The sequence below is a fragment of the Nycticebus coucang genome, chromosome 1 (genome assembly GCF_027406575.1).
Source record: "Nycticebus coucang isolate mNycCou1 chromosome 1, mNycCou1.pri, whole genome shotgun sequence".
NCBI lineage: Eukaryota > Metazoa > Chordata > Mammalia > Primates > Lorisidae > Nycticebus > Nycticebus coucang.
Window position 1 is genome coordinate 45,288,568 of NC_069780.1, and position 21,733 is coordinate 45,310,300.

The window sequence follows — 21,733 nt, forward strand, 5'->3', positions numbered from 1 at the left end:
TTCCTTCAAGATTTACACTTGTTCTTACTGTAATTAAAATTTCAGAATATCAGTACACTTACAAACAAATTTGCCTACAAACTTTGTAGCTGGAGTTTCTTATATTCATTCACAATGATGCATTTATAACATTCTGATTATAATGATTGTTGATTCAGTACTTTCAATGATTAATTCAGTGTTTTGAATTTATATTTATTCAGTAGGTGTGGATGGAAAGATTTGAGGCAGTTGTCAGGGTAAAAAAATGAAAAAAAGAAAGAAAAAGAAGAAAACCTAAATAGCTTATTATATTACATTAAAACATCTAGAACATTTTTAAATATTTTCGTGGAATATACCTCTCCCTTTTTATGATAATCAGAAACAGTTTTGTGTTGACATTTTATTTTTTAAATATGGAAATACAAGGATACCTTGTTTTTTAGGAAATAGTACCCTGTTTCCCGGAAAATAAGACCTACTTATAGGAAAGATAAGACGTCCCCTGAAAATAAGACCTAGCGCATCTTTGGGAGCACACCTTAAAATAAGACACTGTCTTATTTTCGGGGAAACAAGGTATGTCCTTACATACTGTCCTTTTAAATTTTAATTATATCCTATAAACTGGCATTTCCCAGCCAGTTTTTATTGTTAAAGATTCATAGAGAAACCGATGTATGAGACATGCCTTCTAAGCAACATTCATAAAAAATGTTTTTATGAAAACCAATGGAACAGGACATTGTATAGTCTTTTACATATATGGTATATTATTACAGAAGTACAAATTTCAAAAGAAATAAGAAAGATAAATCAATTAAATTCCTTCAAAATGCAGTACCCAATTATGAGATTTTTTTCCACATGTTTATTTTCCTCCAGAGAAGGGAATTTCTGAGTTGCTGGGTGCCTCCCTTGACCTTTCGGGCTCAGTGTAATTGTTTTACTTTCCCCAGGGCTCAGGAGGAGCGAAAGCTTGTCAGAAAAGCAAGTGAAGGAAGCCAAGTCTAAATGCAAGAGCATCGCCCTTCTCCTAACAGACGCCCCGAACCCCAACTCCAAGGGGGTGTTGATGTTTAAGAAGCGGCGGCGGCGGGCGCGGAGGTACACCCTGGTCAGCTACGGCACCGGCGAGCTCGAGCGCGAAGCTGAGGAGGAGGCCGGGGGCGCAGACGACCCCTGCCTAGGAGCGCTTCTGGGCACCAGTGAGTCCGAGGTGGACGAAGAGCTGCTGTCTGACGGTGACGACAGCACCCAAGTTGTGAGCTTTGACTGGGATTCCGGCCTGGTGGACATTGAAAAGAAACTGAACGGAGGGGACAAGATGGAGATGTTGCCAGACACCACAGGCAAGGGAGCCCTCATGTTTGCCAAGAGGCGGGAGAGGATGGATCAGATCACGGCCCAAAAGGAAGAGGCCAGGCTGGGCGGAGTGCCCAGCAGAGAGCCGGACGCCGTCCAGATGGACGGCCTGAGAACCACGACTTCTTACCAAAGAAAGGAGGAGGAATCGGTGCGGACGCAGAGCTGCGTGAGCAGAAGCTACATCGAGGTGAGCCGCGGGCCGAGCCACGTGCCCCAGCAGAACGGCTTCAGTGGGGCGTCCGAAGCGGCCACCGCGCAGAGGGTGCCCCCGACCAACAGGACGGCCAGGCCCTTCCCGGGGTCCGCGCACCAGCCGGCAGCCCCTTTCTCCCCAGCCGGCACCCCGGCGAGCCCGGTGGCCGACTTCCCCGCGCCCCCGCCGTACTCTGCCGTCACCCCTCCACCCGAAGGCTTCTCCCGAGGGCCGGCACAGCCCCCGCCGTGGCCCCAGCCCGCCCCCTGGGCCCAGCCAGCCTTCTATGACGCATCTGAGCGAATAGCTTCCCGGGATGAGAGGATCTCGGTGCCTGCAAAAAGAACAGGAATACTGCAGGAGGCCAAACGGAGAAGCACCACGAAACCCATGTTTACTTTTAAAGAGCCCAAAGTAAGCCCCAACCCTGAACTCTTGTCACTCCTCCAAAATTCAGAGGGCAAACGGGGCACCGGGGCTGGAGGTGATTCCGGACCGGAAGAAGACTACCTCAGCCTGGGAGCCGAGGCTTGTAACTTCATGCAAAGCTCCTCTGCTAAACGAAAGACCCCACCTCCTGTTGCTCCAAAACCTGCGGTCAAGTCGTCATCCTCCCAGCCAGTAACTCCAGTTTCCCCAGTCTGGTCTCCAGGAGTGGCTCCAAGCCAGCCTCCTGCCTTCCCCGTGTCAAACCCACCACAAGGCACTGTGGTCTCCTCCATCAAAATAGCCCGGCCGGCCAGTGCTTTGAACCTGTCCGGTCCCTTCAAAGGACCACAAGCAGCAGTAGCCAGTCTGAATTACACACCTAAGCCAACAGCTGCTCCCCTGACAGTCAACCCTGCCCATGCTGGTGCAGTGGGACCATCCAATGAGCTTCCAGGAATGAGTGGGAAAGGAGCCCAGCTCTTCGCCAAAAGGCAGTCGAGAATGGAGAAGTACGTGGTGGATTCAGACACAGTGCAGGCCCGCGCTGCTCGGGCCCAGTCTCCCACTCCGTCTCTACCCGCCAGTTGGAAGTACTCCCCCAATGTCAGAGCACCTCCTCCTGTGGCCTATAATCCCATCTACTCCCCTTCCTACCCTCCAGCTGCTCTCAAGTCTCATCCACCAGCCGCACAGGCCTCCAAACCGGGCAAGAAAAAGGGCAAGAAACCCCTCAATGCTCTGGATGTCATGAAGCACCAACCGTATCAGCTCAACGCATCCTTGTTTACTTTCCAACCTCCAGATGCAAAGGACGGCCTTCCCCAAAAGTCAACAGTCAAGGTCAATTCAGCAGTGGCCATGAAGCAAGCTCTTCCTCCGCGGCCAGTGAACGCTGTCTCACCTCCAAACGTGCAGGCTTCGTCGGTGTACTCAGTACCAGCCTATACCTCTCCACCTTCCTTCTTTGCAGAGGCCACCTCACCAGTCAGCGCGTCACCAATGCCTGCGGGCATTCCCACCTCTCCAAAGCAGGAATCAGCCTCCTCATCTTATTTTGTGGCACCACGGCCAAAGTTCTCAGCCAAGAAAAGTGGTGTCACTGTTCAGGTGTGGAAACCATCTATTGTGGAAGAGTAACCTTGTAGCTGAAGCTGAGTGTCCACTTTGCTTGAAATGAATTGTTTGCAGTGTTAACTTGAGTTCCTAAGAATGCCTAGCAAGTCCTCAATTTACTTAATTTCAGATATGTCACCTCCCAATCTGGGTCCAAGGAGCATAGTATTTTTTAATGAGTCAAAAATCCAACTCAGATTGACTTAAAACCTATCTTCTTTGCACACTTAAAAAAAAATCCAGGAGCAGTCTAAAATAGACATATGCTATCTTATTAAGTAAGCAGGATACTTAGGATTTATGCTTTAGTCACAAGACAGACAGTGATCAGTATTACCAAACATCAGGAGACAGCCTTGATGTAACATAACAGCTCCTTTGGTGAAAAGATTCAAATGTAATGATAATATAACCTATACTGAGATTTCCCTTTCAAGTAGTGCTTTCTTGCTATTACTAATATTAAGGGAATAAGAAATCTATTGAGGACAGGGATCCGCTCTGGTCTGTCAACTCAGCCACCTATTTGATGTCACAGAGAAGATACTCAGAGGATTGTTGGAATGTACATAGTTGAGTGAGAAGTGGGTAAGAAGGAGGGTCTTAATGATTACTATGTATTAGGTTCTTTGCCAGATGGTTGTACATCTATTGGCTCTTTTCAGAAGACACGTGTACAGTAAATGGGATTGGGAAGGAAGGATAATTACACTTAGAGATTGATTCCTCTCTCCCCTCCTCAGTAACCTAAGTGAGCACCTCTCCGATTTCCTGTTTGTTTCAGCAGCTGAGGCAGTGGGGATACAGTGTAACGAAGTAACATGTGAAAAGTAAGCTGCACATAAAGGTACCCTGATCTTGGGAAACCATATGATTAGGACCTGAAGGGTTACTGACTACAGGGGCTGACTGTGAAGCAGGAGGAACCCCATGTGCATGGTGACCGTAGGGGAGAACACACAATGATTTAGGAACCCCACGTGCGTGGTGACTGTAGGGGAGAACACACAATGATTTAGGAACCCCACGTGCGTGGTGACCGTAAGGGAGAACACACAATGATTTAGGAACCCCACGTGCGTGGTGACCGTAGGGGAGAACACACAATGATTTAGGAACTACACGTGCGTGGTGACCGTAGGGGAGAACACACAATGATTTAGGAACCCCACGTACGTGGTGACTGTAGGGGAGAACACACAATGATTGGCATCCTTCTGAGTAATCTCACGGATTTTTTCTTGTGTTTGTTTGGCTTTTTGACAACTGCTTCTCCCACTGCTCCTTGTAATTCTATTCTTGCACCTTCACTTTATTATTTATGTTTGAAGGACCAGGATAATCCAGGCAAGGTTACCTTGTACATTTGAATTGGTCACACACCATATCGTCATCCAGCTGGCTATGAAGTGAATAATGGTACTGAAAGTAAACCTGAAGACCTTTCTCAGATCTATTTTAAGTCTGAGTCTGGCCAACCATGGAAAATATTCAACATGAATTTATGTAGAGAACTATAAAGCATTTTTGACAGCTCCAAGGAAAGCCATCTACTTTACCCAGGAGATATGTCTAAAGACCTCTTAGAAAAACCTGCCTGGTTTGAGGATACATGGTACCATTTTAATTCTTGGAAAATATCTGTATTCCTGTTCTTTTTCTGCTGTCACTGTCAATCTGCTATATTTTTCACTATCCTATTAAAATATAACTTTCTTCTTTATCTGTTCAATATCCATATTTTAAAAAAAATCTTCCTTCTACTATGTGTGAGCTATTCTGGTCTAAGTCATTTCTCTCCTATGGTTCCTGTAACAATTTCCGTTTTGAGCACATCTATTTCTGCATACATCATAAAAGTGCAAGCCTCTACTATTTCTAAAACATAACACACAAAGAGGAGCATTAAGTCAGCTGTAGAACAATGGGGCTAATTCTTCTACTTTTTCTCTGAAAAAAATCTATCATTGCTTTTGGTGGCAATTTACCTAGAGGTTAACAACCACAGGATGCACCTTGGTCTCATGGTTGCCTTTTTGGGAAGTCAATTAGGAAGATTAATACAGGATAAAGGGAAAAAAAACAATCTATCCATTATGTAACACAGTTTTTTGTATTACTTGTTCCCTGCAAAGGAAATCTGTTGAATGCTGTGCATTTTGCATTCTTTTCTAATAGAACAACAGAAAAAAGCTTCTTAAGGTGAAGCAAGAAAGGAGATCATTTTTCTAGCTTTGCATTCTTAACACAGCATTTAATGAACAGCATGAATTAGAAGAAAGACATGGAACCCAGGTAGTCAACTTGAGATCATCAGTTCAAATGTATCCTAGATTGGTAATGACCCACAAGTTATTTCCAGTTGTCCAGAGGTTTGTGGTATGCAAGAATGAGAAGTGTTTTCAGTTCATTTCTTGCTGGACAGGTGGCAATCTTAGCAGAGCCACTATTCAGAGTCTATGACTAAGGCACAACTAACATGACTATGTCTTCTGGTCACCCTGAGACTCTCTGGGGTTCCTCAAAACCATCTACCAGGCATGGCAGGTATGCCCTCAAAGCATCTACAAAACTGCAAACTGGTAGTCTGTCTTGGATCATACAGTCTGAATTTACAGAAGAAGGGTGGAAATTCTCCAAAATGATATCCACAACAGAAAGTCTGACCCCACTCTGAGGGATATGGAAAGTGAGAGGAGGGCTGACCAGCTCCCCGGAGTAAGAGGGATTTCCTTTCCCTATTCTCCCCCCTCCAGGGAGTTGCATGTGCCATGCTTCAGGCTGGGGCTATGGAAGTGATGTCAGTGTGGCGGGGGGGGGGAAGGGTTAGAACTCCGCTGCCCTCCCACTGGGCACCCTTTGCAATCTGAGTGCTGTTGGTTTAGTTGTGGTTGTTTGATTGGTGGATTGTTTGGTCATGAGGTTTGGGGAGGCATTTTTAGTTTTAGTTTTTAGCACCTTGCCTCTTCTCTTATCCTCTGTTAGCTTGATTTCTAGGCAGAGTGCCCATGAAATCAGTTTTCATTTTCAGCTCAATAGCAATAATCATTTACTGAGTGCCCCAGTTAAGTTAGGGGCCTTTGGTAAGTCATCTCGAGGAATCCACTGCATGTTTTATAGAGGTGATGGACTATGCCTAGAAACTAAGAGGTAATCACACTCACTGACTTCCGGCAGGACTTTAAACAAATTTCTCTGTCCACAAGTGTCCCCTTAATAATGTGTTAAACCATGCTTCCTGATTAGAATGTTAGTGAGTCTGCATAGCTCGTGAGATTTTAGGAGGAAGAAAGATATTATTAAATATAAGGACAACATATCCCCCCTCAGTCTTACTGGAGGGCGGATTGAATCACAGAACTGGGAAGACTCATAATCTGAGCATTGCCACTTTCATCTTGGAACATTTACAATTGTATTTCTAATATTTTATTAATAGACACATCTTGTTTTAAGAGAGGAAAAACACACTTTCTGGATTGATCATGGAAAGATACATTTTTAGGAATAGGTTTCCTAAGACACCTTTAGGTTATCTTTCTAGACAGCATATAAAACTTTGTACTTCAAAGTATCTCTAGTATAATTGTTAGTGATAACATGTATCAAGCCTTTGCTTCCACAGTCTCATTTATTCTTCACAAGAAGCAACTTATTTTAAGCACAGGAAAATCAATCAGAGTAACAAATTGTTCTTTAAAATAAGGCAGTGTTTTAACTATTCTTGAAGCAGTCATTGTAGGACAGCTAAGTAATAGCACACAGCCTAAATTCTAGCCTGGCAGCAAGAATCATATCTGAGATGCCCCCCCCACCAAAAAAAAAAAGGAAAAACAGGTCTACATTTAAAGTGGGAGGGGGTCAAGTGACATACGTAGGAGCATTTTCTTACTTGCAGTTACTAGATTAAAGAACTTTGAAGGTCATTTTGCCCGTAACAGGTGTGTTGAACACTCTGTGTGGCTCTTTCAGAGTTAAAGCCACATGAGAGCAGAATGTGCATTCCTGCTTGTGTCTGAGTTTAGACGTACTCTTTAAATAAAAGTCCTTTTCTGTGTATTATTTCATTCAGTTATAAACTAGAGAATCTGCAAGCACCCATATCCTAAGAGTGAATGCCTGAAGTCAGTTTTATGAGTCACCATTGGCCAGCAGAAAGGGCACTTGAAGTCACAGTCATCAAAAAGAAGTGATTGTTTTCTGCAAAGTTCAATGCTTAGAACACTTCCAGAGGGAAGTGGTGGGTTGTGCGCTTGTTCCCTCCTAAAATCAGGGTTGTTGAGTTTGTTTTAAAAGTTTTTTTGGATTTAATAAAAAAATTAAAAAAAAATAAAAAAAATAAAAAAAAAAAAAATAAAAAAAATAAAAGTTTTTTTGAAGTTCATGAGAAAAATGCACAAATTCTAAGAACCAACATTATTTTCCCGTAAACACTGACCTTTGCTGGTCTTACGTCCCCATCTCATTGGACTCAGGGGGACACAAAGACTTGTGTGAGACTTCAGTGCTGCTGAGTTAGTCACAAGTATTCAGGGAAAAATCAGAAATGAATTCTTTTCTAGGCATCCCATTAGGGTTGGCCAAGGGCCATAAGGCTAATAAAGGCTAATGAATTCTCACAGGACCCAAACACCAGGCAAAGTTGCTCTAAGAGGCCAGTCTCTGTTTATCTATCTCTATGGTCCTAAAAAACAGCAGTATAAGAACTGCAGCCCATCCTATGAACATCAGGCCAATAAAAGCCCATTTCCTGGATGAGCCCTTGAATCAGAACTAGCCTTTCCTTGATGTTATCAGGTGCAGCCAGTTTCCTAATTAAAAGAAAAACCAAAACCTTGCATTTCTATGGTATGTATTTTTGTACACTCAACTATAACCTGGCTCTTGGATCACAGCACTACTCAAAGGCAATTAAATGAAGAGATATTTAATTAGAAAATATCAAATCCTGTCAGACATTCTCAGACTTGAGTAGCAATGAGTTTTTCAAAGATGTACGAGCTAATAAAGTATACCTCAAGTGTATAGGAAAGAAAGTTAGACTTTCAAAGCATCTTATCATTTAAGTCATTTTTTGTTACTGATCCATATAATTTTTTAAATTTTCATTTTTTTTTTTTGTTCTAAATGGAAAGCTCTTCATGTTTATCTCCATTTATCTCATTCTTCACGTGTTTATCTAAATTACATGTGTTTTGAGACTGTTGAAATATAATTTCAGGTCCCTCATCAAAAATGTCATAAGGCCCTGCTTTCCAGTCTACCCTCCTTTCTCTACTTGACAATGATAATACTCAAAATCATAACATTCGAAGTTCCCATGGAGAAAGCAGCCTTTCACAGCTCCTACTTCTTGAGCAACTTGATAACTATTGATGATTTGCTCATGAAAAAAAGTTTAAAAATTCAAAAAGATTATAATTGGCCCTGAGTTTAAAAAAAAAAAAATAGACATTCCAGAAATAAACAGAAAAATGTTCTTCTTGAAAGTAAATGACAAAAAGCATAGTGTTTTTTCTTTTTTTTTTTTCCTTGAGGATACATTTTAGAGGTCAGGGAGTCTTTGATACTTTTATTTAGTGAAATAAGCTATTTTCAAGGCCACCCACAGCCCTGAATTTAGCATCATGGTCCAAGTCAGGATGATATGGGAGGGGACAGAAGCTGTGTCTGCCATTCAAACAACCTCACGGGGCCTGAGGAAAGGCGGAAGTTAATGCATTAGGTTTCTATCATATGCACAAACTGTGCTAAAAAAAAATTAGGAAAGGTATAATAAACTTTAACTTAACTGAGCAGACTTTGGGCCCTGAATTTTGTTGAGTATCTTTCATAGATGTTCACTTTTAATCAGTAGTCCTTACGAGATCTGTGCCATCATTATGCCCATTTTATGGACTGTAGAGGGATTCTGAGGCACAAGGAAGCTGGATAACCTGCCCCAGAACATACCATGTTAAGTAATGGCCCTAGATTCAGTCTACAGCTTCCACTCTAACCAATTATATCACAGTTTCATTGGCTTCTCAGAATTACTCTGAAAAAAGGGTATTATTCCCATTTTACAGATGAGGTATCTGAAGCTCAGAGAGGCTAAACAACTTGACCAGCCACCCCTAAGCTTATAAGTTGTGGTTTAGGGTTGGACCTAGACATGAGTCTGATGTCCAGCCTGGGCTCGCTCCACAATACCATACAGTTTCCACAGTCTCCCTAGGCCCCGAATCCACTTTCCTAAGATTACTCATAAAATCAGATGCTGTGTTGTTGAAAGTGAAACCCAGTCTCTGTTTCACAAGTAAAAATGATGAATTTGACAGCAATTTTTATGAGTTTCCAAAATTCTTTTATCTTCTTACTTCAGAGTGAATAGGTGTTATTCGTGGTTTGAGAATAGGAGTGCGATTTTTCAAAAAAAATGAAGCATAATTGAAACCTCAACATAATAGAAAATGTTTCTCTTGGATTTATGCCTTTCTGACTAAATACAATTTAGGGAACTTTCTTATTAAGTAGTGAACCAGCACCCAGCTTGGCTTGCTACTAAACTGGTTAACTTCAGGCATTTCAACAAGGATAATTCTAAATGGAATAATGAATACCAAGGGAGTTGCAGAGTTTCAGTGTTTTAAACTATATTTCAAAAAAATGGTTACCCCTGGAATCTTAGAGATGGATGGTGCCTCTCCCAGCTAAGCTACCAGACACGCTGGAGGTGCCAGTGGCAGCAAACCTTCCCTGCCTCAAAGCGTCCTCAATGGAAGATTTCTCAACAATTATTTCTGTCAAAGACTTCCAAGCAGGACATTTTCACACCTTACATTTTTCTAGTGTTTTTTTTTTTCTTCAACTATGTTCATTGCTATTTTGAAAACATCTTCTGAGAACTAAAGAAATGGTTCTAAACATGAGTTTTTGAACATTCCCATCACTAACTTCAAGAAAAGAAGATGTGGGCTTCTGGATTAGTGGTAAAAACTCATATCTGCAGAGCTTCATAGCCTTTGTTTAAAATTATAAAGTCATCAATGAGTTGACAATTATAGGAACTTACTATATAATATGGTGCTCCCTAAGATAATACTCTTTTAGTCATTACAATATGACTGAAGTATGATGTAAGTACTATTTTTGTCCCACTTTAAGATGAGAAAATTGAGGCTAAGGAAAGTTAAAGCACTTGTCTAACATGGTAGAACAAAGACTCAAAACCCAACAGGCAAGTTCTACAGCCACCCTTTTCAACCGCAAAGTTTTGCTACCACTCTTGGTGCAAGAAGATTCAGATCACAGACAAAAGAAACTGTTCATCAGAGGCAATGAGGTTTACATGTTTCAGAAATAACTCAAAAGTTACACTAAATCTTCTAAATCAAAGTAAGAAATATTGAATAATCTTCTTAGCGTTTGGTAGCGTCACGTGATAGATACAGTAAACAAGGTCCATGAGAAAAAGGTACAGTATTTATTTTATCAGCCCATTTGTTTATAACTCAATAAATTGTAAAGGGAAGCTCAACATTTTGTTGGTTTCCATTGAATGAATACCCATGATGGAATTAAGAGCAAATGCCTCAGACACCTACCAATCCCAGCCAACTGGCATTTTATACTAGAGTTACACTAATTACACTTGGCAAATTAAAGAAAAAGAAAATAGTGATGGAAAAAAAAAAAAAATCCATGAGTTCTAGTAACAGTAATACAAGATAATAAAGCTCTCCTACATATTTTAATTAAAAAAAAACAAACATGATTTTTGATTAAGGGGAAGCAAAATGTAACCGTTTCTTAAATGACCTTCACACATGATTAGGTGAGATAATGTTTATAGACTTTGAGCACACAGAAGTACATCTTGTAGTAGTGAAGGGTGTGGGCTCTGGGCCCAAACTGCTTGTGTGTGGATCCTAGGCCTACTTTGTACTGGTTGAGAGACCGTAGACAAAGGCTTCAACTGTGCTTCAAATACTCAGTGGTAAAATGGAGACAGTAAAATTGTGAAGATGCAATGAATCAGTATGTATCATGTGTATAGAATAGCCCCTGGCACATAGACAGTATTTAACACATATTATCCATTAATATTATTGTAAATGGCAGTAATAAACAATAGCTACTATTTCAAAATCTTCTAAGGAGGGGGCGGCGCCTGTGGCTCAGTGAGTAGGGCGCCGGCCCCATATGCCGAGGGTGGCGGGTTCAAGCCCAGCCCCGGCCAAACTGCAACAGAAAAATAGCCGGGCGTTGTGGCGGGCGCCTGTAGTCCCAGCTGCTCGGGAGGCTGAGGCAAGAGAATCGCGTAAGCCCAAGAGTTAAGAGGTTGCTGTGAGCCCGGTGATGCCACGGCACTCTACCCGAGGGCGGTACTGAGACTCTGTCTCTACAAAAAAAAAAAAAAATCTTCTAAGGAGGAAAACAATAATTAAGCAAGTTCTTCTGTGTTCTCTGTTAATATGAATCCCAGTATAAGGGACTCACCACAATTAAAACAGAAAAAGCAGCAGCCATGTCAGTATAAATATCATATTGCCATAAGAAATCTATTTCCAGGAGTCTTTAATGGAAAGATCTTTTTTTCTTCTCTACTCTTTCCTTTTACCGAAACTTTATATGTTTATATTCCTTTGTATTCAACCTGTTTGTCATTTTTTCCGTTGTACTAGCACTGTTGTAGTGGTATACAAAGATGAGACTAGGATTCAAAAAGATTGGTTCAATATTGTACAAAATAAACCTCACCTCAGCTTTGAGACTGTACTATAAAGATCTCGAGTTCAGTTCAAATCACCAGTATTAAATAGAACAGATGCGGAGAACTCTTACTGGGAAATATTTGTAAATCAAACATATTCTCAAAATAGGATTGTTGGTATCCTGAGAAAGGTCCTAGAAGGATAGTTGAAGCTTAACTAGGCCTATCACAGAAAGTGGAACAGTTGGCAACCCTACGCGAGACTACCCCACTTCAGACCTGCAACAGTTGGGCTCTGACAGAACCCGGCTGACCTAGGAAGGCGCAGCTCCCAGCTGTCCTTATCCTTCCTTTCCAACACTGTCCTAGGACAAAGGGTCAGCAACCTGGCCTTTTTAGAGTAATAGATCCCCTTGCCTGAGAAGCATGATCACTTTCCAAAAACAGAAGGAGTGAAACCTTGGCCTGAACACTGCAAACTCCCAGCTCACATTGCAAATGATGAAACAGAATTCTCAGAAGCTGAGCAACTAATGTAGGGAGGAACTTAACATTCCAGCTGCCTTTCAAACCCAGGGAATTTTTGTGGGTTTTCTTGTACTTCTAGAATCCTTCTGAGTCAGAGACAGAAGTCAGGACTGATCTTGAAGAGACAAAAAAAAAAAAAAAAATCAAACCAAGCTGAGAGTCTGAAATTTTTATCTGATGAGAATCATTAAGGAATGGTCTGAAAGGTGTCATTCCAACCCTTCCACAATTAGGGCTTGGTTTAAGGTATTTTTTTAAACTCATATGCAGAGTCTGTTGATGGTGGTCTGACCCACCAGACTACTCATTATTTACCAAATGGTGAGAATTATATATAATTCTTCATATAAACACAATATGATCTAAAGAGATTTTGAATTTTACATTAAGGAATATCCACTAAAATGTCACAACACCTTGTGGGTGGTATTATTAAAATAACTAAGCAAAATATATCACTTAGAACTTTTGATTTTCATTTTAATTTTTACACTTCACTCACCACCTAACATGATTTCTTTTATACACAGCACTTTAGTGTGAGCAAGCTATTGTCTTCCCAGAGCTGTAATGCACAGCTTTCCTACTTTTGTTCCCAGAGGAAAATTAAGAGTTTTCTCCTGGCTCCACTTTAAAGATTCTGATTTACTACCCTGTTTCCCCGAAAATAAGAAAATAAGATAGTGTCTTATTTTAAGGTGTGCTCCCAAAGATGCATTGGGTCTTATTTTCAAGGGATGTCTTATCTTTCCTGCAAGTAGGTCTTATTTTCAGAGGATGTCTTATTTTCGGGGAAACAGGGTAGGTCTGGTTGAGGCCTAGGAATTTGTTTTTGTAACATACACCCCAGGTGATTCTGATGCTAATGGGTTGTAAACCACACCTTAAAAAAGTTCTTTTCTAATATGTAAAGACACTGAAGTCAACTTTGTTGTTTCACACTCACCCAGTCAGGGACAGCCAGACTTGTACACGTACCTGCTGTGGCCTTTGCGCCCTGCTGGAAGTTAGTGACTGAAGCACCCGTCTTGCTGACTTTCCATTCAAACGCCCAGGAGATGGCAGCAAACTCTCTTCCTCACTCAAAATGCTTCACAGGAGCATTCCAAACCTCACTGCATTATAATTTGCCTTGAATGTTTCTTTCTTTCTTTTTCTTTTTTTAAATAGAAGAAGAAAGGGGACCTTGAGATGTGATTTTATCTGACCTCTGCCTCTAATCAAGAATGACCTGAAATATTTCTAGGAATGGAATGATACAATTTTATCATCTAGAAAAGGGATTGTCTGAAGTTCCTTGTCTTTTGTCTGAAGTTCTTTGTGAGGGAAAAGAATTGTATGACTTCCCTCTGCTGCAGGGCCCTAGAGTCTGTTATCTCCAATCAAAATGTTCTTATTAATAAGATTTAAATCTCTCTGGCAGTCATATAAACATTTTTATTTTGGGATCTAGGGTAAAGGAAAATTTTGAAGCACTTTGAATGTTAATTAGCTTTTTAAAATGAAAATAAATAGACAATTGTAAAATTTTCAAAAGAAAAAGGAAGTTCATGGTTCATGCACTTTATGGATTAGAGGGAAAGAGCTCAACCTTTTTGTTTAACCCTAATAGTAAGACAAGCAAATAGTGTAGTAGATGAACAAAACACAAGCTCAGTCAGAGGCTGCTTAAACATCAGAAGAGAGGCTTTGATCCCAACAAGCACATTGTTCTCAAACCTTTGACACGCTCAAGTTTACTTCTAAAACAAAAAACATGGTGGCGTGTTTGGGAGTTCTGGGATATATGTTTGTATATTTATCAGTGGGAGGAGAAAGGCTACTAGGAGAGCTGGACACTGGTGAATGAGGGACTAAATCTGAGGTCTACTTTACTGTACGGGTGTGATACCAGATGACCAGTGAATCACTGATTTATTAGTTATAAATATTTAATTATTAATATTCAATTATTTTATTTATTAATTATATATATTTTGCAGTTTGGGGCCAGGGCTGGGTTTGAACCTGCCACCTCTGGCATATGGAGCCAGCGCCCTACTCCTTTGAGCCACAGGCGTCGCCCTATTAATTATATTTGTAAAGGTGCTTCTTTGCATTAGATTTACCAATACTGACATAGGCAAGATTAACTCCAGAACCTCTATACTACTATCAGAGAGTGTCTCATGATATCTAATACAGAGATCAAAATAGATTGGAGAGGTATTTTGACTGGTATCAGTTGGGAATCTTTTTCTAAATAGATAATCTCTGGTCATTTCTTTTTTCATGCTTTCCTGAATATTTTTTGAAAATAGTTGCTTAAGAGCATCCCACATATAATGTATATTACTGAGGGGTCTCTCTCTCTCTTCCTCTTTCACTCCCAAATGTGTAGGTATTTAAAAGGGCCTAGACATTTTGGTGTCTCCAGAAGAAGTTATTTTTTTATCTTAGGACAATACTATCCAAACAGTTAAGAGGTTGATGTAGTATTTGTACCTAATTCATAAGATTTTTATAAATTCATCAGTACATTTGCCTCAATCAAAAAGTGAAGAAATCATTTAGCAATTGTAATTGCCAATAAATACCTAGCATCAAAATGAAGGAAAATATAGGGCTGGGGAGAAGTCAGTGAATAATAAAGGATAAAATCCTTTTGATGAATGTGTGGCCCACATAGCGAAATTTGCTATTGTAGCAACATGCAATGTTAATCTAGGTAATTATACATTGTAATTTTGTGGGTGCATTAAGAAAGATTTGACACTAGAAAACAGAAAGCCACAGGCAAAACTAAGTACATTTTGTCTCTAATTTTCAAAGTTTGACAAGTAGATAAGCATTCCAATATCCTGCGAGAGATCCCTTTGAACCATTAAAGACAGACTACAAATATCTGGGATTAATGTTTTCAAGTGAAGTAAATCCTTCTTATTTTGAAAAAATGTACTTGGGCTATTTCTGATTAATGACATCTTCCAAGTTTCTCAATTGTGTTTGAAAAGCATATGATCATGACTGTCACTGTATATTCTGCTTTAATCCATTCTCTCCTTGGTGATCTTTTATCTATTCCAAAACAATCAGACATTTGAAAATCCCACCTACTTGATGGCCTTCCTGTGTCTCTAAAATGAAACAACATACACGAAATTATTGTGCAAATTCCCTCAGACCAGAAAAAGTATCTTAAATAATATTTACCACTTGGACTAGAGCTAAGTGGTAAGGGAATTAATTAGTTTTCTCTATGTTTAAAAAACAAGTTGTTGATGCCTTTTCTGATGAAGAGTTAGATTTATGATTCCTAGTTCTATTTTTAATTTCAGGTTAATGTGAGGGTACAAGCAACCAAGTCACAATATTTGAATTTGTTATGTAGAGTCCCCCTGGTAGCTGTGTCCTGCACCCAAAAGGTGTGTCACACATTCCTACATTGTGTCCATTCAGTGGAAACAGCCCAGTACGATTCCTAATTTTAAACATTACTCTAGGGCCATATTTTTCATGAGGACAACATAAATATGATTTGGCAGTAAATCTTAAATTTCTCAAAGAACCATAAGCTAAACCTCTTAGTACTCAGGATATGAATCAAAGCATACATTTAATAAGCTCAGGAATGTAATGGGCAGAAGAACAACTATAAAGACCAAGACATTCATTTTCTTCATAGCATATTCTCTACATCTTTGTGAAATAATGTTGTCACGTGTCATGGTTGTGTAGTCAGTGATGTGTCTTGGTCACTACCATTAACCAGCTTTGATTCCTCAAGGTGTTTTAATGTAATTAGGAGTTGTGACAGAGGATGGCTTAAAGACACACTGGGGGATGTTTTGAGAATGTTATGGTACATGTTAGATGGCATGCACGTGGTTCTTAAGAATATTTGTTCTTAAAATCTTAACTGATAAAATTTTCCTCTAAGAAATCCAAAACCATTCTTCTTGGAAAATAATTTTGCTTAAGGGATATTAGCTTTACCTCAAAGAACAAGTACCTAGTCTATAAAAAGTTATCTTACCTCATCCTCTCTTTCTTTCCAGCAGTAAAAGAACATTAATGGCAGTTTTCCTTTGTGAATGAAGGAGAAAGGAGATAGTTTTCCAGATTTGTTCTAGAAATGAAGGGTATTTAGGATATTATGGGCAGCTAAAGCTATTTTCACATAGCTAAACACAAGTTTAAGTGGGTTTTATAATGTATTATAATTATAATTGAATAAGGTATGTAACATGTTAATTTTTATACTAATAATGATGACTCTACTATATTAAATACTTAACTATATGCCAGGCACTAACATTTTTCTCTATTAAAAAAACCTCCCACAAAGTCAAAAGTTTATTATTTATACAAGATCAACGTCCTTTGTTCATTGTGAAAATTATGTTTCTTCTGCATAGAAACTGACGATCTGAACTTTTCTTTTTGAGACAGAGTCTCACTTTGTTATCCTCAGTAAAGTGTTGTGGTGTCACAGCTCACAGCAACCTCAAACTCTTGGGTTTAAGCGATTCTTTTGCCTAAGCCTCCCAAGTAACTAGGACTACAGGTGCTCACCACAATGCCTGGCTATTTTAGAGACAAGATCTCACTCTGGCTCAGGCTGGTCTCGAATTCATGAGCTCAGGTGATCGGCCTGCGTTGGCTTCCCAGAGTGCTAGGATTACAGGCACGAGCCACCTAGCCTGACCCCAAAATCTGAACTTTTGATATCTATTATAAATTTTTTCTATGGTGGGAATCCATATGAATGACTTTTACTATTTAAATCTTTTGAAAAAGAGAAAACTTTTGAGAAAATATTCTGAAAAGTGTTTGAAAGATTTATTTTTATGTTTGAATCAGTTAAACTAGACTTTTATAAAAATATACTGAAGTAAGGTTTTCCCCCCAAAATTACAAAAAATGTTAAGGTGGCAATTTCAGCTATTTAAATGAAATACCATCTCTATTAATAGAAGTAGTTTCATAGGCTATAATTTGCAGAGCAATATGCTTCTTTTTTGAAGCATAAAAATAAAGAGAAGATAAAAATTGCTAATATAGTCATTTTTTTTCCATTAAGAGATTTAATGGCTTAAAATATTTATTCAAATACAATGTTATTACCTATGGCTTTAATTCTCCAATTTCCCTATACAAACATTACTGACCACATGACCTAGGGTAAATTACTCAATGTCTATGCCTTGGTTTCCTTATTTGCAAGATAGGGATTGTAGAGCTGTTGAGAAAATTACATGAGGTTATAAATACAGAGTGCTAAGAATGATGACTAGTAGATTGTACAAACTATATATATTTTAGTTATTATTGTTATCATTGCTTCTATGATAAAAAGGACCTCAAAAGTATATGCACAGATTCCTCCTTAACATTAGTCTTCATCACCTTAAATTGAGTGTGGTTATTTTTAATCCCTTTGTAACAGAAGGTTAAAAAAAAAAAAAAGCAAGAAGTCTTTATTTTGGCCCACTCTGACCTAGCAGGGAGATGAGGTCAGTGGCACTGTTGGCCAGCCCAGCTGCCTGCGTTCTGATGGCAGGAGGGAGGCTGGGGCTGGCAGGGCTGTATCTAAGGCGTGAGCTGCAAACTCTAAAGCCACTTCAAAGGCAAGGCTCCCTCCTATTTTTAACCTAGGTCTCAGCCTGCTTATGCAGTTGCCTCTTGAACAAAAGGTTCTGCCAGGTCTCTGACACCTTTACCACCACAGTCTCTTCTCACAATAACAAAAACAATCACCATTTGTTGTGCTACATGGCCTTCAACTTATAAATGCAACCACTACTCTACCCAGATGATAGCCTCCATGATTCCTGTTTTACTCGTGAGGAAAGTAAGCCTGGGAGAATCATCTGGGTAACAAGAGGCAGTCAGTGTGACATCCAAGTTCACATTCTTGCCAATATAACATGCTGACTTCTACTGTCATTTACAACCCTTCCCCTTTTTCACAAATGGATTTCCTTCAAGCATGGAGTAAAACTTTTTATTTTAAAAGTTCATTGCTTTAGAACAAAAAATTCAATCTAAAAGTTAATCCAAGATGAATAGTCAGTGTCAGAGCCAAGATGAGCTGCTGTAAGACTGCACCTCTTACTTTGGTAGAAGTGTGTGTTCTTGTACCCATGGAACTATTTAAACAAAGTGTGGTTCCTTTGGCTGCTTTTCTATTAAAAAAATGGGGCTTATTAGTCCTGTTTCTCAGTCCTATTCTTGTGAGGCAGGATAATACTGTAAACTTTTACCTAAAAAAATGGGAACTCTTCTCCATTTTCTAGATACAAGAGTGCTACAGCAGAGTTTCCCAAACCCCTCTTGGTGAGAAAACACTTATGACCCACTTTAAGAAGCAAGCTGTAGGGAATATGAGGAATAGGCTTTTTTTTTATTTTTTTTATTTATACTTTTTTTTTTTTTTTTATTGTTGGGGATTCATTGAGGGTACAATAAGCCAGGTTACACTGATTGCAATTGTTAGGTAAAGTCCCTCTTGCAATCATGTCTTGCCCCCATAAAGTGTGACACACACCAAGGCCCCACCCACCTCCCTCCTTCCCTCTTTCTGTTCCCCCCCCCATAACCATAATTGTCATTAATTGTCCTCATATCAAAATTGAGTACATAGGATTCATGCTTCTCCATTCTTGTGATGCTTTACTAAGAATAATGTCTTCCACTTCCATCCAGGTTAATACGAAGGATGTAAAGTCTCCATTTTTTTTAATGGCTGAATAGTATTCATATACTAATACATATACCACAGCTTGTTAATCCATTCCTGGGTTGGTGGGCATTTAGGCTGTTTCCACATTTTGGCGATTGTAAACTGAGCTGCAATAAACAGTCTAGTACAAGTGTCCTTATGATAAAAGGATTTCTTTCCTTCTGGGTAGATGTCCAGTAATGGGATTGCAGGATCAAATGGGAGGTCTAGCTTGAGTGCTTTGAGGTTTCTCCATACTTCCTTCCACAAAGGTTGTACTAGTTTGCAGTCCCACCAGCAGTGTAAAAGTGTTCCTTTCTCTCCACATCCACGCCAGCATCTGCAGTTTTGAGATTTTCTGATGTGGGCCATTCTCACTGGGGTTACATGATATCTCAGGGTTGTTTTGATTTGCATTTCTCTAATATATAGAGATGATGAACATTTTTTCATGTGTTTGTTAGCCATTCGTCTGTCGTCTTTAGAGAAAGTTCTATTCATGTCTCTTGCCCATTGATATAAGGGATTGTTGGCTTTTTTCATGTGGATTAATTTGAGTTCTCTATAGATCCTAGTTATCAACTTTTGTCTGATTGAAAATATGCAAATATCCTTTCCCATTGTGTAGGTTGTCTCTTTGCTTTGGTTATTGTCTCCTTAGCTGTACAGAAGCTTTTCAGTTTAATGAAGTCCCATTTGTTTATTTTTGTTGTTGTTGCAATTGCCATGGCAGTCTTCTTCATGAAGTCTTTCCCCAGGCCAATATCTTCCAGTGTTTTTCCAATGCTTTCTTTGAGGATTTTTATTGTTTCATGCCTTAAATTTAAGTCCTTTATCCATCTTGAATCAATTTTTGTGAGTGGGGAAAGGTGTGGGTCCAGTTTCAGTCTTTTACATGTAGACATCCAGTTCTCCCAACACCATTTATTGAATAGGGAGTCTTTCCCCCAAGGTATGTTCTTGTTTGGTTTATCAAAGATTAGGTGGTTGTAAAATGTTAGTTTCATTTCTTGGTTTTCAATTCTATTCCAAGTGTCTATGTGTCTGTTTTTGTGCCAGTACCATGCTGTCTTGAGCACTATGGCTTTGTAGTACAGACTAAAATCTGGTATGCTGATGCCCCCAGCTTTATTTTTGTTACAGAGAACTGCCTTAGCTATGCGGGGTTTTTTCCGGTTCTATACAAAATGTAGAATCATTTTTTCCAAATCTTGAAAGTACAATGTTGGTATTTTGATAGGAATGGCATTGAATAGGTAGATTGCTTTGGGAAGTATAGACTTTTAACAATGTTGATTCTTCCCATCCATGAGCATGGTATGTTCTTCCATTTGTTAATATCCTCTGCTATTTCCTTTCTGAGGATTTCATAGTTTTCTTTATAGAGATCCTTCACCTCCTTTGTTAGGTATACTCCTAGGTATTTCATTTTCTTTGAAACTATGGTGAAGGGAGTTGTGTCCTTAATAAGCTTCTCATCTTGACTGTTATTGGTGTACACAAAGGCTACTGACTTGTGGACATTGATTTTATATCCTGAAACATTACTGTATTTTTTGATGACCTCTAGGAGTCTTGTGGTTGAGTCTTTGGGGTTCTCTAAGTATAAGATCATGTCGTCAGCAAAGAGGGAGAGTTTGACCTCCTCTGCTCCCATTTGGATTCCCTTTATTTCCTTGTCTTGCCTAATTGTATTGGCTAGAACTTCCAGCACTACGTTGAATAGTAAAGGTGACAGAGGACAACCTTGTCTGGTTCCAGTTCTAAGAGGAAAAGCTTTGAGTTTTACTCCATTCAGTAAAATATTGGCTGTGGGTTTGTCATAGATAGCTTCAATCAGTTTTAGAAATGTGCCACCTATGCCTATACTCTTCAGTGTTCTAATTAGAAAAGGATGCTGGATTTTATCAAATGCTTTTTCTGCATCTATTGAGAGGATCGTGTGATCTTTATTTTTGCCTCTGTTAATATGGTAGATAACGTTTATAGACTTGCGTATGTTAAACCAGCCTTGCATCCCTGGGATGAAGCCTACTTGATCATGATGAATGACTTTTCTGATGATAAGCTGTAATCTATTGGCTAGGATTTTGTTGAGAATTTTTGCGTCTATGTTCATGAGTGAGATTGGTCTGAAATTCTCCTTTTTGTTTGGGTCTTTTCCTGGTTTTGGTATCAGGGTGATGTTTTCTTCATAGAATGTGTTGGGGAAGATTCCTTCTTCCTCAATTTTTTGGAATAATTTCTGCAGTACAGTAATAAGCTCTTCCTTGAAGGTTTGATAGAATTCTGGAGTGAAGCCATCTGGACCAGGGCATTTTTTAGTTGGAAGCTTTTTTATTGTTTCTTTGATCTCGGTGCTTGAAATTGGTCTGTTCAGGAGCTCTATTTCTTCCTGGCTGAGTCTAGGGAGAGGGTGTGATTCCAAATATTGATCCATTTCTTTCACATTGTCAAATTTCTGGGCATAGAGTTTCTGGTAGTATTCAGAGATGATCTCTTGTATCTCTGTGGGGTCAGTTGTTATTTCCCCTTTATCATTTCTGATTGAGGTTACTAGAGATTTTACTTTTCTATTCCTCGTTAGTCTGGCCAATGGTTTATCTATTTTATTTATTTTTTCAAAAAACCAACTCCTTGTTTCATTAATTTTCTGAATGATTCTTTTGTTTTCAATTTCATTGATCTCTGATTTGATTTTGGATATTTCTTTTCTTCTACC

The 21,733-nt window shown here is 39.4% G+C and overlaps 1 protein-coding gene across 1 annotated transcript in view; it reads left to right on the plus strand.

Annotated features, from left to right (window-relative positions):
- SYNPO2 (synaptopodin 2) overlaps positions 1–21,733 on the plus strand; it is a 186,566-nt gene that overhangs the window by 150,563 nt on the left and 14,270 nt on the right. The window contains exon 4 of the mRNA XM_053572509.1: positions 942–3,079. Within this exon, the coding sequence (XP_053428484.1) occupies positions 942–3,079 (2,138 nt within the window). The remainder of the gene's footprint in view (positions 1–941; positions 3,080–21,733) is intronic.